Source organism: Neomonachus schauinslandi, chromosome 3 (genome assembly GCF_002201575.2).
Source record: "Neomonachus schauinslandi chromosome 3, ASM220157v2, whole genome shotgun sequence".
In the NCBI taxonomy this organism is placed as follows: domain Eukaryota; kingdom Metazoa; phylum Chordata; class Mammalia; order Carnivora; family Phocidae; genus Neomonachus; species Neomonachus schauinslandi.
In genome coordinates, this window is record NC_058405.1 from 138340283 (window position 1) to 138357349 (window position 17067).

At 32.4% G+C, this 17067-nt stretch overlaps 1 protein-coding gene across 1 annotated transcript in view; it reads left to right on the plus strand.

The window, feature by feature from the left end:
* The window catches only part of AGPS (alkylglycerone phosphate synthase), a 145866-nt gene that overhangs the window by 85015 nt on the left and 43784 nt on the right, over nucleotides 1–17067 (plus strand). Inside the window, exons 11-13 of the mRNA XM_021702821.2 lie at nucleotides 2673–2800; nucleotides 12614–12665; nucleotides 16137–16213. Coding sequence (XP_021558496.1) covers nucleotides 2673–2800; nucleotides 12614–12665; nucleotides 16137–16213 — 257 coding nt within the window. The remainder of the gene's footprint in view (nucleotides 1–2672; nucleotides 2801–12613; nucleotides 12666–16136; nucleotides 16214–17067) is intronic.

Genomic DNA, 17067 nt, shown 5'->3' on the forward strand with positions numbered 1-17067 from the left:
CCCCCTCCCTCCTCAGCCCCTTGAGAACAAGTCTCTGAGCCTCTGAGTCTCTGAGCATGGCTCTGGAGGGGCGGAAGGGGAGCAATGGCATGCTTTTCTCTGAGGACATCCCTACTTTAGTAGCTCCATGCTGGGGAAAAGAGGGAAGGAAAACAGATTCTTCTTGGTTTGCTTCTCCTGGCAAGATGCCATCTCTTTACAAGCCAGGCTAAGGGCAATTGGGACCCCAGTATTAGTGTGTCATTCCAAGTAGAGCCTCTGTCCCACCAGCTAAGGCTGGGTACAAGACATGAACTAACCTCCTCCCCATTCCCCCAACGTCTTGGTGGTACTTGCCCGGAATGTAGCCTTAGGAAAAGGTAGCTGAGAGCAGGGTTATGTGGAATAGGACCAGAGGTTTTTCTGAAATTAAAAGAGTCTTCATGTATGTATTCCAGAAAAAGGAAAACATACATCCACACAAAAATATGTATGTAAATTTGTATGTATATTCATGGTAGCATTATTCATATGAAGTAGCCAAAAGGTGGAGACCTGTGGAACTTTCAGCTCTAGGGAGGGGAGAGGGACTAGACATTGAATTAGTGGTTTAATCAATCATGCCTATGTAATGAAGTCTCCATAAAAATCACTAAAATGCGGTTCCAGGGAGCTTCCAGGGTGGTGAACACATGGAGGTGCTGGGAGGGTGGTGCATCTGCAAAGGGCATGGAAACTCTGAGCCCCTTCCCCCATACTTTGTCCTGTGTATCTCTTTTTTTTCATCTTGGCTTTGCCTGAGTAGTATCGTGTTTTATATTAAACTGGTAATCTAGTTTAAAAAAATGTGGAAACCCAAATGTACATCAGCTTAATGAATGGATGAACAAAATTAGTTATACATACAGTGGAATAATAGTCCACAATTAAAAAGGAATGAAGTACTAATATGTGCTATAACAGGGATAAACCTTGAAAACATAGAAGCCAGTCACAGAGGACCACATATTGTAAAATTCCATTTACATGAAATGTCCAGAATAGGCAAATTTATAGAGATATTCCTAGATTAGTGGTTGTCTAGGGCTGAAGTATATGTGTGGGGAAACAGGGAATGGCTGTTTCACGGGAACAGGGTTTCTTTTTGTGGGTAATAAAAATGTTCTAGACTTAGATTTTTTTTTTTTTAAGATTTTATTTATTTATTTGAGAGAGAGAGAGCACGGGGGAGTGGGGGAGGAGCAGAGGGAGACAGAGAAGCGGACTCCACACCAGGCATAGAGCCCAGTGTGGGGCTTGATCTCATGACCCTGAGATCATGATCTGAGCCGAAATCAAGAGTCAATCACTTAACTGACTGAGCCACCCAGGTACCCCCTAAACTTAGATTTTAATGATAGTTGCATATATTTGTGAATATACTGAAAATATATTGAGTTCTACACTTTAAATGGGTGAATTTTATGGTTTGTGAATTATATCTCAATAAAGATACTAAAATAAAAGATAAAGCCTTAGTCATTTTTGTGATCCTTTAAAATTTACAAGGTATATTTACTTTTTATTTAAATACTAATCGGGCCAGACTTGCAGAGTTTTTGTGATTTTACAAATTATAATAGGGTCATATTTGATATCTCAGTAGGCAGTCATTTGTATATGTGATGAACATACTGTGATCTAATGTAATTTACTTTTTAATGGACTCTTAGTTTTTAATCTTGTATTCTGTATTGACATTCTGGGTGTATTATAAATTTACTGGAAACTTTGGTTTTTGTGGTACTTTTTATTTATTTCTAGTGTTATCATTAAGTTCTCCAATTCAGAGATTTCCCTCTTTATCCTTTTTTTTATGATTCTCAGAAAATTTACTAATAGTATTAATAATTTCTACCATTTGTACATCAGAAACCACTAATTCGAAAAGCTTGGCTTCGTGAATATAATCATTATAACCATGTCTCTTCAGATATTTTAGCACAGTTATTTAGAATATAGTTTATATTTAACTTTCTTTTTTCCTATTTGATTTGTCCCTCCTCCATTTAATAAAGGAAAGAGCATTTATTTCATTGGTGGTTTTCTTGTACTAGATATTTATGGTAACTGCTCTGTCTCTGAAATACCTGGTCTGGGTTTTTTTTTTGTGTCTTACAAGGGCATCTTAGTATTGCCATTGTCATTGTATGAATTCCTAGGAAAAAGGCAAGGTAATAATAGTCCCTCTAATTTCTTCTATCATTTTAAATTCTCATAGAAGTTTCTTTTTGCCTCAGCAAATTTTTCTCACAGTAAAAGTAGGCACAAATATCAAAATATACTTTTGTCTGAATGTTTGAGATATACAAACCTGTTGTTTTTCAAAAAATTTTTTCTTTAATAGGTTGTAATACTTTTAAAACTATTTAAAAGTAACCGTCTTGGAGGAAGGTTACCTTAAAAATGTTTTAAAGTATTTATGCATAACATAAGAAAAATGTATTCCCAAACCTTTGTTTTTTTTTTTAGAAAGTATAAAATTTGTTTAGTTGTTTTTCTAAAAAGACTTGAGTAGCCATTATTCCCCACATAGAATAAATAGATTTAAATATGAATAGAATAAATTAATAGAATAAATAGATAAAATAGATTTAAATATGATTTAGAAAATTGGCATGTGATATATTGGATTATTCCCCCTTCTTTTTCAGGAACTCTTGGTGTGATAACAGAAGCTACAATAAAAATCAGACCAATCCCTGAATACCAAAAGTATGGCTCAGTAGCTTTCCCTAATTTTGAACAAGGAGTAGCCTGTTTAAGAGAAATTGCAAAACAGGTAAAAAACAACAACAACAACAAAAAACCCACCCATCTATATTTATATTTTTAAAAATTCTGCGTAATTGATTTTGATATGTCACATATAATCTTCATATTTAGTTGTGTTATATATGTGGTTTTACCCAGTGTTATATGAAAAGGTAATGTAAAATCATCCCTGTAAGTGCAGTTGCTATTTCTTTATTTTTTGGTTTAAAGAGTGCTGTGTGATTTTAAGCCAAGGTAAGATATGTACTTGGGTTGATGGCTTTGAATGACTCTGCCTTTAATGAATGTTATGTTTTCTTAAATTATTTTTAGATAAGACATTTTGTGATTAATTTGAAGTAATATATAATTTTTCTTAAACTAAGACAGTTATTGAAATTAAAATAAATGGCTGAATGTCAATTATCCAAAAATACAGAAATTAAGTATAGGTAATCAAACTCTCTCAGTTCTCAGAATGTGCTACTACTAGGCCTTACTTTGTTTTATAATATTACCGAAGCTATAGTTTAAATAACATAATACAGCATAATATAACATAATATATTTAGCTATAAGTTAAGAAGAATTCCCATTTTCTCTTCCCTTCTTGAAAAAAGGATATATTATCAAGGATTTTTAAAAGGCCAGATAATGCCACGTAATTTTATTTCTATGTTCTATGTATCATTGTAGAAATTCTTGCATTTCTTTAGGCATTTGGTTCATTGTTTGAACTACAATGGTTTTTAGAAAAATTTTATTGCAACATTTCCCAGCAGGGAGGAAATCAAGGGAATATACTCCAGCCTGTTTCTTCTTGCTTTCTCCAAACTCCTAGAGTTCTTTAGTACTTCCCATCAGCTATATGTAACTAGAATCTTGAGGGCAAGGGAGCTTTCTGATGTGACCCATATAGGTCGGCTTCCAGGTATCATGAGCAGGGTGAAGGGAGGATCTGATGAGGCAAAGGAATGCTATCCAACAAATACTGCATATTCATTGTGGACTTCGTAAGGTATTGAAATGGAAAGTGGTCAAGAGTCTTATCTTCCCACCATTCCAAGACAACCACCCTAAATGTTTTTAAAAAATTTAAAATAAGCAGAAATATTTTATATTTTCTCACATATTTACCATTTCCAATGTTCTTGAGTTCATACACTTTTGCTTTCTGAGACAGTCATTTTTTTCTGTCAGTTTTCCATTTGCAGGGAGTTCAGTTATATGGTCACCTAATCTCACAGTTGACAAAGGTAATTTTTATAATTTCCAAGTAGCTTCAGTTACTTATCAGTTAGATTGCTTCCTTCATCAAGACTTAGCCATAGGCCCCTTAATCTTGATTATCTTACTGCTGGGAGGGGGAAGAGTTTAAATCAAGAAGTGTAGTCCCGGAATGAACATTCTTGAACTTGTGGCAGGTTACTTTGGTGGTGTTAAAGCAAAAGCGAATGTTAGTAGTTGAAATTTTTACAAGAAGAGCCCCTAATTCCTAGAATTTGGGGATATTATGTTATGATTAGGGAGCTAGAATATGCAGTAAGTATTATGCTATGTATGCTAAAATAATGAGATGGTATAATATTTAAATATTATTTTAAAATGTAACTATCTCAACACATCATATATTATTAAATATATATTATGTATAATTATGTAATATTAAATATTTATAATATTTAAAAGCAGGACTTTTGAATAAAGGAGTGGAAATAAGTTTTAGAAATAAATATTTGTTATTCTAACATAATATCTGAGCACTGAGCAGTAAAGTTCAAGTGTGTTTTAATATTGTTGCTAAAACCTTCCACACTTAGAGGCAAAGGAAAGTAATTTCAAATTTAAGATAGCCCAGGTGTTAAAGAATAAAAACTATTTGCAAAGCCTCATGGTTTTGTCTGTGAGTTAGTTAAAACCTAGGAGAATGGAAAGCTAGGTTTTGGTGTTCTTTATTTTTATTTTGTTTTGTTTTGTTTACAAAATAACTAAGTTCGCCAATTAAAAATCAGAACAAACCATTTTCCATAATTAAATTATATTTTCTTACCAATTTCAGTCTTAATGACTTTTTTATTAAGGTGTTTTCACTTTGTATTATAATTTATTCTTTGTGTTACTTTTATTTGCTTTCTGTCAGTCAAGCTTGATTATTTCTCTCCCAAAAAAGCTTTATAATAAAAGATATAGTTCATATTATTTCTCTTGTTCAAGTTTTGAATGACGTCTTTTTAATTGGCCATTGTTGTCTCCGTTTTTTATGGCAAAATAAGAAGGAATGCCAAATTAGATTTTTTTAAAAAAATCATAGAATTTATACAACTATCTGGTTTGTATGTATTTTCAATAAATGATCTCACTGAGGTCACATTCAGTCTATGTTGGCTAAATCTGCCCCTTCACAAGATCACCATTCTAGAACACAGATTTAGTAGACTTGTTAAAAAGTGTTGTTATGTGATCTTTGAAGTAGAGGTAGACATATTTTGTGCTTTCCTGCTTTTCCATATTGCAAATATGTAAACATATCTTAGGTTTCATTAATGAGAAATGATGTACAAATATATCAGAATCCTAAATTTATAATTCTATTAAGATGGAAATGTTGGATTTAAACATAGTTGCTATAATCTGATGTGGCTTTTGGTACAATTTAATATGCTCCTGGTAGAAAGTAACAGAGAAGAACTACTTGTGCTAATGAAAAGCAGAGGGTGAAATTTTCCTTCATCTTTGCATAAGTCAGTAAAAATTGCCCTTTTAAAAAATTCTTTGGGTATTCACCACTGACCATAATCTAAATTGACTACACAAAACTGTATTGGGTATATGGTTTGGAATAAACAAAGGTGATGGTTGATAAAGTGCCACCCTGTGGTTAAATGCTTAAAAAGAAAGCTCCTTTATAAACTATAATTTTAATAATTTGGTTCTGTGTACTTAGTAATAGACAGTTTTTAAAGACATATATACCATGCAACTAGAAAGCTTGCCTTACTTGAAACTGATTAAAAAGCCTAGATAGATAATATTTTATTCTCAAATATTGCCTGTATGAATGAAACAGAACAGTATTGCAATTTGGAGATATTCCACTGTTTGGGGAACTTATGTTATTTTACTTCTGCACAGATACATAAGCATTAATGTTTACATTCCCTGGAAGTGGGTAAATCCTTGTATTATAATTTAGGGACATTTACATATCAGTTTATAGAATGTACAAATCTTGTAGGTCAAGAATGGAACTGTGTGTGCTGCCCTGCTTTGTAACAATATTCTGAGTCAGAAAAATTGAGCAAATGATCAGATTTTGGCACTAGCTATTCAATTTGCAATTTGGAATTTCACCTGATAGCAGGAGAATTAAGATCCATTAAAATAGATGGTACATGGTTTATGATTGTGCCAAATTCTTGATTGAATAATGAGTTGGCTGCTTGTAATTTCTCACTGTCATTTCATAGCACTTCCATTTTTGCGGTATTTTCAGACTCAAGTTGCTTTTGAAATGGGAAACTGTATTTTGGATATGTATCTTTTGGAAAGGCGTATACATGCTTGTTTACAAATAGCAAAATGAGCTCTTTGTATATTTTCATCACTTTTCCTACTGAAGGAAATAAATTAAACAACTTTATACTGACAGCAGAAGGATTTTACTAAGGTATCTCATCTAATCTTTGTCCATGTGAGGATTGTCCTCTTTCAATACTTCACTGCCTGGTGAGGAACTAGAAAGGAAGATTTAGTGGAAGACTAATGTGATTCTATCTTATAAATGGCAGTCCAGTATAATCTCCAACTTAACTCAGTAGATGGGTAAGTAAGTGATTTTTAAGACTTTCTGAGAAAATAGATTTCCTACTGTAGCCTCTCAGGAGAGGAGAAAGTGTCTTTTAATCAGAATATCAGTTTCAGGTGTATTTTATTATTCTCCTATTGTTTGTTTAAAGATGACAGTGATATCTTTATAAAGTTTTAAGGGAAGAGTATTGAAATAAGCTCAAAAGCAATTTTTGAAGTCTGCAGTTTCCCCTTCCCAGTAAAAACTTATGAATTCTGCCCTATAGTATTGAGGGAGGACCATTTGTTCCATTAACAGGAAACACTGTATGTGTGGCAAAGATCAGTATGCATTCCTCTGAAAACTGTCTTTCTCGGTATTAGAACTAGGTTTTTAGAATTATAAATTAAAAGGCAGCTTTTTCTCTACCTTTTGGTAAGGGGTGGCCCATTCTACCTACCATCACTTTTATTTTAAGCAATTTTAAACTGGTACGGTGTTATTTTCTAGAGAGTTTAGACCATAATTTGGAAAGAGGTACATAGTTCATGTTCGACACCTCAGACTGTTATATCTCAATTCTGAATTGTTCTGTCTTAAACTTGATTTATCCTGGATGGGTTGAAATAAACTAAAAGGAGCTAGGTTTAGCACTTACATTATGAAATAATTAAAACTTCTTTGTATTAGTGGTAATTCTTGGAAATAATTTGTTACATGTAGAAAATGGCATTGTTATTTTAAATGAGTGTGTGTGTGTGTATGCGTGCGCGTGCATGTGTGTTCTTTCCTCCCTCTGAAGCAGAGAAAATAACCTCACCAAATGTTTGATTAATTGGATTCTGTACTCTGTGATCCAGCAAAATGTATTAAACTTGAGGACAGTTACAAGACATAATTTCAGCCAGGAGCTACTCAGAACAAGTCATTACACCTTTATAAAAATGAAAAATGAAAATGATGAACCAGAGACCGTTTGGCATTAACTTTTGGCTCTTCCCTTAATATAAATGGAGGGAAATATCTACTCTATAAGATGTATTGTTTCATTCTTTAAAACCAAGAGATAATTCTCTTGTTAAAGAACATTCTTATTGTTTATAACGTGGACTCCCAGCGTCACTTCCGATAGGACTTACCAGTTCTACCAGTAGCCTAAAATACTGTCTGTGGTAACAGCTCTGAGAAAGAGCCAATTATCTGTCTACATTTTAAGTTTTATCTGTCTAGAAATTTGCAGTTAAGAGAATTCTCTTCACATACCCTTTTTTTAACTTATTTATTAATTTATTTTTTTGTGCGTATCTCTATGTGAGATAGTGTGCTCTTAACTTTATATCCAACAAAGTACATTGGATATTGTGTAAGTTAAATAGACAGTTCCTGTCTTCTAGTAATCACTATAGATGGTGTATATCACAATAAATTTTAGGTGTTTAAATTTTTGTATGGCTAGGTACAAGGGGTTTTGTATTGGAACTTTGGCTTCTGATATACTATGAGATTACTAGACTATCTCCAAAACAGACTCAAGGTTCAGGAATTTGGGCCGTTCTAGAGTCTACACAGGATGTTTGATTTACTTCTTGAATAAACAAGCTTTTTCAATTCAAAGATGATACATATGTTAACCAAGGTACCATAGATATAGGACTACCATTCAGTGCTTATATTTTATCTTTATGAAGTTGGAATAGTAGAAATCCTGCTGACATTTGGAATGTTTTAATATTGATTTTCCAGTAACTAGTAAACTAAGGGATATCTTCACGAATAATGTGTCGCATCTGCAGTGCAAGTTCTGGTTTTCTCTGTGATAAGAAAGAGATATGATTTAGTTCCATAAAAACAAGTTTTGTGGAAACCTTTTGATGTCTTATAGGGATTATTTTTTGGAGAAAATGTTTGGACTGAGAAATCTGTTGCTTTTTAAGTTGTATAGAGATTTCTACTTAGTAAATAAGACTAATCAGTGATGGTTTTTTATTTTTCAGGTTATATATTCAAGTAAATTCCTGGTTGTAGCATCATTGAAGGGAAGAGATTGGCAGCAATTTGACTTAGTCAATCTTACACTTGTGCTCTGAGGTCAATGTGGTTATTTATTTCTTCTCAGATAAAACACAGATAATTGATATTTCCTTATTAGTCGATAGTGAGTTTCTCATCTCTTCAGATTATTTACTAAGTATAAAGTATACTTGGGTACAAGTCAGATGACATGAGGGATTCTAGTAAAAACGCATTTATCATAGTAGGAAATACATCAGTTATTTCATTAACTCCAGTTTGGGTAAGCAAATTTTGTTTGAGTGTTCCTTAAATTCCCTGAATGAGTATTATTAACTCACCAATAAAATTACTTGTTAAAACTATTCCCTCTCGGGTTAGTTCTGATCACATACCACCAGGGGTCACTTTAACTCAAGGACCCTTTTCCCCCTTTCCTCATCTATGGAATACTCTTAGGGTAATTGAGTAGCATGGGAATGAATTTAGAGCTCAAATTCTCAGGATTTCTGATGTGATGTCTCAAGTTTTAAAGGAAATATTTTTAGGTTTCCAAATGAGGTTTTATAGCAGTTGAAGCATAACCTGATCTTAACCATAGGTAGAGTTACCCAGATTGAGTGTTGTTGTTTTTTAAAAATCACATTATTTTGGTCTTTTGATTATAGGAACTTAAACTAAATTAGTTATAGTGGCAAGTTTTTATGTAAAACTCTAAGAGACTTTTCTTGCTTTATATTTTTAGAATGATGCAGTCATTTACAGATTATCAATTGCCAGAGGATCATAAAGCAATCTAGATGATGTTTTTTAATTTGAGAATTTACTTTATGAGAGAATGGGAATTTACTTATGAGAATTTACTTGTGATGATAACTAAAAAACTCATTTACTGACTTTTGAAAATATGACACTATAAAAACAGACTAAATAAAGCTGTTGTTTTGATTTTGATAATTTTTTAAAAGTCAGTACTGAAAGCCAGTATTTATTATCTAAATACAATAAACTTTCTTTAGCTTTTCATTCTTTTGTGATAAGTGTTAGTCTGTAACCATCTACCTTGCCTCAGTATAAATAGGAGTAGTACATAACTGACTAGTTTATGTGACTCAGCTGTCAAGTTAAAATCGTGTTCAGTAATATTAAATATCAGTTGTTATATGTACCAAGTGCTCTGAAGCTTACTTATTTTTCCATTTTTTTTAATCTGAAAGTTTTAAGCATACAGAAACTTTAAAATAACGAGGTAGTGATCACCTGTATATCTGTCTTATATATTCAACAATTGACTTTTTGCTATGTTTGTTTTATGTTTGTGTCTATGTTTTCTGGGCCATTTGAAATTAAGTTGCAGACAGCATGGCACTTGACCTCTAAATATTTATACATACATCTAAAAATAAAGATGTTTTTCTTCATAGTCATGATACTATTATCATGTCTAAGAAAATCAGCAGTAATTTTTTAATGACATTCTATATTCATTCTATAATCAGATTATTTCAGTTGTACCCAAGATATATTTTGTAGATAGTCTTTCAAACCAAGATTTTATCAAGGCCTGCATATTTATTGTATTTTAGTTGTTTCAGAGATTGAATTCCACTACAGATTTATTCTACTAAATGTAATATACTTTCCCCCCATTTTCTGATACATGCGTGCCTATGCTGGTCGTTTTCATTAATAACACTTACTGTAGGCATAGGAGTAGTAGAATCTATGTGGCAGTAGGAGATGGAAGTTACAAGTTGTTGTTAGGAATTTAAAAGTTGTTTTTTGGGGGTGGGGGTACGCCTGGCTGGCTCAGTCTGTAGAGCGTTTGACTCTTGATCTCAGGGTTGTGAGTTTGAGCCCCATGTTGGGTGTTGACATTACTTAAAAAAAATCTTTAAAAAAAGAGTTTGTTTTTCTAATAATACCAGAGGGCTTTGAATTCTTTCTTATATGTTACTGGTGTGCTTAAGCCAAAGCATATAAATATGTATTTTATGTGATATTCTATTTGTTTTATAAAGAAAAGAAACTTGGTCTAATCAGGCTTCATCTGTCTTATTAGAAGTTGATACTCCTGGGGCATCTGGGTGGGGGCTCAGTCATTTAAGTGTCTGACTCTTGATCTCAGCTGAGGTCATGAGTTCAAGCCCTGCTTTGGGCTGCATGCTGGGCATGGAGCCTAACTTAAAAAAATAAATAAGAATAAAAATAAATTTAAAAAAAGAAGTTGATATGCCTGTTTTAATAGGAACATTTTAGGAAGATTGATTTTTCTTTAGTATTTTGGAAACTGGTTTGGTTTTTAGAAGCATAACCCAATTACAAAGATATCTTTATACCAAGATTTGAAATTACTCAGGTTGTATATTTTTTATTTTATTTTATAATTGTATAGTGAATAGATAGTTTTCATATGATTTTTGTTTCAAATATGGTCTTAAAGCTGTGTGTGTTGGTGTTTGTGTGTGTGTGGTGTATGTGTGTGTGTTAAGTGATTTTTTAGGAGGCTTTGTGGTGTATTTGAAATATTGCTTATCTAGCATTCAGGATATCTTGGTCCTAGTTCTGTCTTTTAGTTTTGTCTATTTAACAGTCATATGACCTCAGATAAGTCTTTTAACCTCTCTGGTTCTTATGTACTCATCTGAAAAATGGGTATAATACCAGTTCTGCTACCCTGATTGGGGTTGTTTCTTATATTAAATAAGACATGTGAAAATAAGTTAGACATCACAGGATTCTATAAAAGTAAGGCAATAGGTTATCATCATGCTATGTATATAAAATTACCTAATACTGTTTCTTTAGACTCGGCACTGACTTTTTAAAATATAGATTGAATTATCTCACCTTTACTATCAAAGGTGAGTAAATAAATTCTATAGTGTTCAAAATAAGAATCTAGTCATTTTGTTGTGTGAAATAAAATGTATTGTGAGTGATTTTATAAAATTAACTATTTGTTTAATTAAAAGTGAATAATAGCAAAAATGTTATAATGCACATTTATGTATTAAGTTTTGTTCTTTTGAATGATCTGCATAAATCTAAATGTGTTGATATAAATTTTATTGATAAATGTTATTACTCAGAAGATAAATGTTTAAAAATTTTGTCATCTGAAAGCAACCTCTTGGTAGAAGTGTAACCATGTTAAAAATTTACATAGAAAATAAAATTGTATTTAGAGTCCAACTTGCTTTAATGTTATGGAAAAATTGTAGCTAACTTAAACCTTGCTAGAGTTTGTATTGTAGTATTTCAGCATCACAAAATTTATATGGCTATCTGTTCTCATTTTTCTTTCCTTGCAGCTTTTAGTGTGGTGCCTAGATTAAATTTAACACTGGCACAGTTTTAGATACATTATGTTATCTTTCATAATTTTGTTGCTATTTTCATACAAGTAACCTTGAAAGAATTTAGAATTCTGGACATTGATAGTATCCGGAATTTTCTATTTAAAATGGATTATGAGAAGGGATAAAAAGAGCAGTTCCTAGAGTTATGTATGAAGACATCACAGATAATTTTTTTTAAAAGTGCTTTTACTCAGAAAAATTCCACCATCATCTTCTTCATCTTAAAAGTGTATATCCACCATCATGTTCTTTGTTTTAAAAGATGATATAAGGACCTGAGGACACATTATAATTCACAGATGTATAATGTTCTAGGCATTGATTTTAGTCTTTGAAATTTCTGCTTTGTTCTAAAATAATCCACTTCAAGGCCCAATATTTCTTTTAGGTATTTCCATAGATCTTTGCTAGGCATTAAGAAGATCTAGTTGCAGACAAATTAAAGATTTGGCAACATATATGTGTATGTATTATGTATGTGGATTTCTCCTCCAAATATTTAATAGAAGCTACTGGTGTTTTGTCAATTTAAAATTATATAAAAAGTTAAGATTTTTTTACTGTATATATTCCTAGGAACTAAGTTCTTGATCTCAAATACAGAAAGTTGACATTTCTATTCTATCTGTCTAGCTTCTTTACAGTATTAAATTTGTATCACATTTTTTTCTTTTTTAAACAGAGATGTGCTCCTGCATCTATCCGCCTCATGGACAACCAACAGTTTCAGTTTGGTAAGTAAGGAATGGTCATTTTAAAAACTGCTCATGAAGCCACAAAATTTGTGAAACAGCTGTTACCTGCCAGGAATAGTACTGAATGAAGAGGTAGGAAGATGAATGTCATAGTTCCTGTCCTGCAGGAAGCTCTCAGTTTAATGAGGACAGACAATTACATAAAAGAATGAGTGCAGGATTGTTGCAGGTGTTGTGAAATAAGAGTACCCTGGGGTGCAAATGAAGGACTGGTTGAGCCTGCTGGATTTTGCTGCATGTTGACATGGGGAGTCAGGAAAGGCTTCTTAAAGGAGGGTCATGCTTAAGCTAAGTAATGAAGCCTTTTGTGTATTTTGGCCTGCATTTAGAGTTCTAGGCCTTAAGAGAGCCATGTATCTGATTAATAATGTTGTGTTATCTATTTATATATGCTGTTATTATAGTGACTTATGTTAGACCTAGACATCTTTGTAAAATTAACTATGATTTGACTAGATTTTATTTATAATTGGGATTTTAACAATTTAAAATGAAGGTTTAAAGAAAAGGTCCTTCAGGCCATCTTTCGTTCCTGTTCCACATTCTCATTGCTATAACTAGGAACATAGTCTAAGGCAGGTTCTACCGTCTCTAGTCTGGACTGTATCTCTTCTTTCCACTCTTTTCATAGCCACCCTTTACATAGCCATCAAAGTGATTCTTTGAAAAGACAGATCTGATTCTGCTTATTGGCTGTCTATAACCTTTTTGATTTCTCACTACCTGTTGAAGCCTTTCCATCTATATATCCTGCCATGGCTCCATGATCAAGCAACTAAAGAATAGCGCTTAGCACAGCAAGGGATGTCTAGGACATTTTACTAGCCATATGGCTGATTGGCAGTGTTTGTACCATATTGGTTGTTAACAAAGCACAAGCCTTATTATTAAATGTTAATATTTTAAATTTCACTCCTACCTCTGATGCAACCCTTTAATTCATTATATTGAAATGATATGGGTTTTTTAAATATTTTATTTATTTATTTGACAGAGAGAGAGAACACAAGCAGGGGGAGCAGCAGGCAGAGAGAGAGGGAGAAGCAGGCTCCTCACTGAGCAGGGAGCCTGATGCGGGGCTCGATCCCAGAACCCTTGGGATCATGCCCTGAGCCAAAGGCAAATGCTTAACAGACTGAGCCAGCCAGGCATCTTTGAAATGATATGTTTTAAGTATATTGAAATGATATATATCATTGAGTATATTGAAATGATCTGTAGATTTCCTCTGAAAAACTAAAGTTTGTCAAATTTAGGGGATGTTTCTTATTCATTTTTATATCTCCTGCACCTGTCCTATGATAGACACTGCTGTTGATTGACTTAATCATCTACTCAGCAAAAGAGGGTGAACAAATCTTGAATAGTACATAGTAGAGTATCAAGCACACTATCAAAAGCACAGTTTATCCAATACTCCTCACAACTGTTTCCGAAAGTGGTACTCCCAGTTTACAAATGACTCAAAGGCTAGACATTTCAGCCAAAGCCCACAGGTCGTATGTGGTAAAGCCGGGGTTGAACCCAAATCTGTCTGACTCCAAGGCCCAAGACTTTTCCCACCGTTTGAGATCAATTCTTTGAAATGTAGATATTTATTAAATAATTAAAAATGTTTAAGATGACACTGTAACAGCACCAAATTTACTAATAAGACTGTTCAGCTAGTAAATTTGAAAACTTAGTTCCTTTATTTAGCAAAAAATACAAAACACAGTAGCCAGAATACATTTAGAATGTAATTATTTTGAAAGGCAACATTAATTTAAAAATAAAAAAAATAATATCCTCTTAGGTATTCACCTAATGCTAAATGCTTGACGCACTTAAAGTTAGTATCGCTTTTAGGATAATTATTCTTCAAAGCTATCATGTCAACTCCGTATTTGGGATATATGTGACTAAGTCCCACTAGTGTTAATGGAAATCGTGCAAATAAATTTCCATGTGTTAAGATGAACATAGACCCTTAAGGATTATTTCACATCAGTGTAGTGACATTTGGAGTCTCCTCCTGCAATATGTAAAGATGTGTGGATCAGAAGGCTTGTATGAGGAACAGATGATTTTAGTTTCTTGCAAGAACATGACTAATACACTCACACATTTATGTTTATTTATTTCCAATTATTAAAGTAGGATAAATTCCAATTGGGACAGGAAGTGAGTATTTTGATGGTATGTTATTTCTAAATTTATACTGTCTAGAAATGGTATTTTTTTAAGGCACTGATTATGCTGGAGAAGCATTTTTGACAGGGTACAGTAAAAGAAAAAAAATTTCCCAAACATGTGATCCAGGAACTTGAAAAGATTGCTGGGTTGATCTCTATCTAATTTGCCTGTCATTTTTGTTGTTTTTTGTTTTGTTCAGTTATAGCATTGATATCTAACTCTTAACCTCTGGTTAAGACTATGTTACTTGGTCTTTTGTGTCACAGTTTCCTATTATAGTCAGTAAAAATGTAATAAGTATTACAGATTCAGATTCGAACTTAAAAAAAAAAAAGATGAATAAAAAAAAAGAAAGGACTACAAGTCATCTCCCGCCTCCCCACCAAAGAAACTCATTTGCACCTATTTTAAAGAAGGGATCCATGCTTTAAAAAAACCAAACAAACAAAAACAACATCCCAAAATCTTAAAGCTGTTTTTAAAAAATAAAATTTTTATTTAGAGATAATTTCAGATTTACTAGAGACTTTAAAATTCTTTGTAAAAATTCTATATAAATGGTATGCCCATTTTTCTGAATTGGGCATATAGCACTAAGGGCAGATGTATGACTCTTAATCTAACAGTCATGGGAGTTAAGAAGTTGTTACTCTAAAAACAATGAGAAAACAGTAAAAGACTTTCACTCAATTAAGCTCAATCCACAGGCAAAGATGTTAATTTAACAGACTCTGAGACACCGTTTATGTTGTTTTGGCAATTTTAACTCCCTGGGTGTGATTAAGGAAGCAGTTACTAGTTTTATGCCAAGAATTCTGGAAGAATTAAGAATTAATTAAGAAACAACCTTAAACTTGGCATTGACTGCATATTTGGTTATAGTTCTGAATGGTTTCTGCATAATTAAAAAAAATAAAAGTAAACTCAGCCACCGTTGGGTGTTCTTAATGAAATAAAAATTAATGAAGTGATTTTACTATGTATAAACTATACTATTGAAAGATAACCTAAACTATATGTAGTATTAATTACATATAGTCATTTGAGTTAAAAAAGAAACAAGAGAGGTTTTGTAAACAGAAAGTTGTGACTTTTGAAAAGATAAAGTTAAAAGATGTAGATCTTAATATCAGTATGCTATATATACAACATAGGAAGATTTAAAAAATTGGAGAAATGAAACATTCACTTTTTTAGGATACTAAATTAAACTAGCTTCTTAATCTTTTGAAAAACAGAATTTGCTATTTAAATTATGAACTTTTTTCTTCTTAGGTCATGCTCTTAAACCTCAGGTTTCCTCTATTTTCACATCATTTTTGGATGGCTTAAAGAAGTTTTATATTACAAAGGTAAGAATTTTTATAAAATGCTAAAATTTTTAATGCTTATGATATTAATTTTGTTTTCTGCCTTCTCCCCCCTCATACATACGTATTATCAAGGATGTTTTTTCATGGTGCTGTGTACATTTCTTAATTATTATTTTTCATGTTGGAATAAATATTTTATCAAGTAATAAGTTATGCATTTAATTTCAGAAATTTTAATTTTTTCCCAGATTTGAAGTTCCTAAAAATAACATTACATTAAACAGTTTCATGCATGTCAGATTTTTTATAGTTTGATTTTTTTTTTTTGTATTAGATATCTATATCTAGTGAAATAAGAGTATGGATTTTTAAAAAATCTTTGCTGAATTCCTTTCTTAAAGGATTATGCCAGCTTGCACTATCCCTAGGGACATACAGGTGCTGTTTCTTTGTTCCATCCTTGCTATGGAACAAAAACACAACAAATGTTGTGTTCTGTTATGTTTCAAATGTACTGAATCTAGGGGGGAAAGTAGTACTTTATTTTAGGTAATGTTTCTCATTGAAATTCCAGTGAGACCCATCATTTCCCCGTATTTCCTAGATACAGTTTTTGTGTGTATTAGTTGAGTATGGTTATTTTGCCAGGGGTGCCAGCTTCGTGGTATTTTTCCTTGGTACTTTTCATGTACCCTTTGAATAATGGGATTATTACATGTCTTTGTCATAAATGTTGTGAATAATTTTTTGAGTCAGGTGACTCCCTTTATTTATTTAGGTGACTCCCTTTTTAATAAGAGTTTTTCTTTTTGGTGCAAAGGTTTCAAAATTTTGTATCTTTTCCTGTGATTATTTAATCATTTCTAAGCTGGGACCATTTCTTCTCTCTCTTG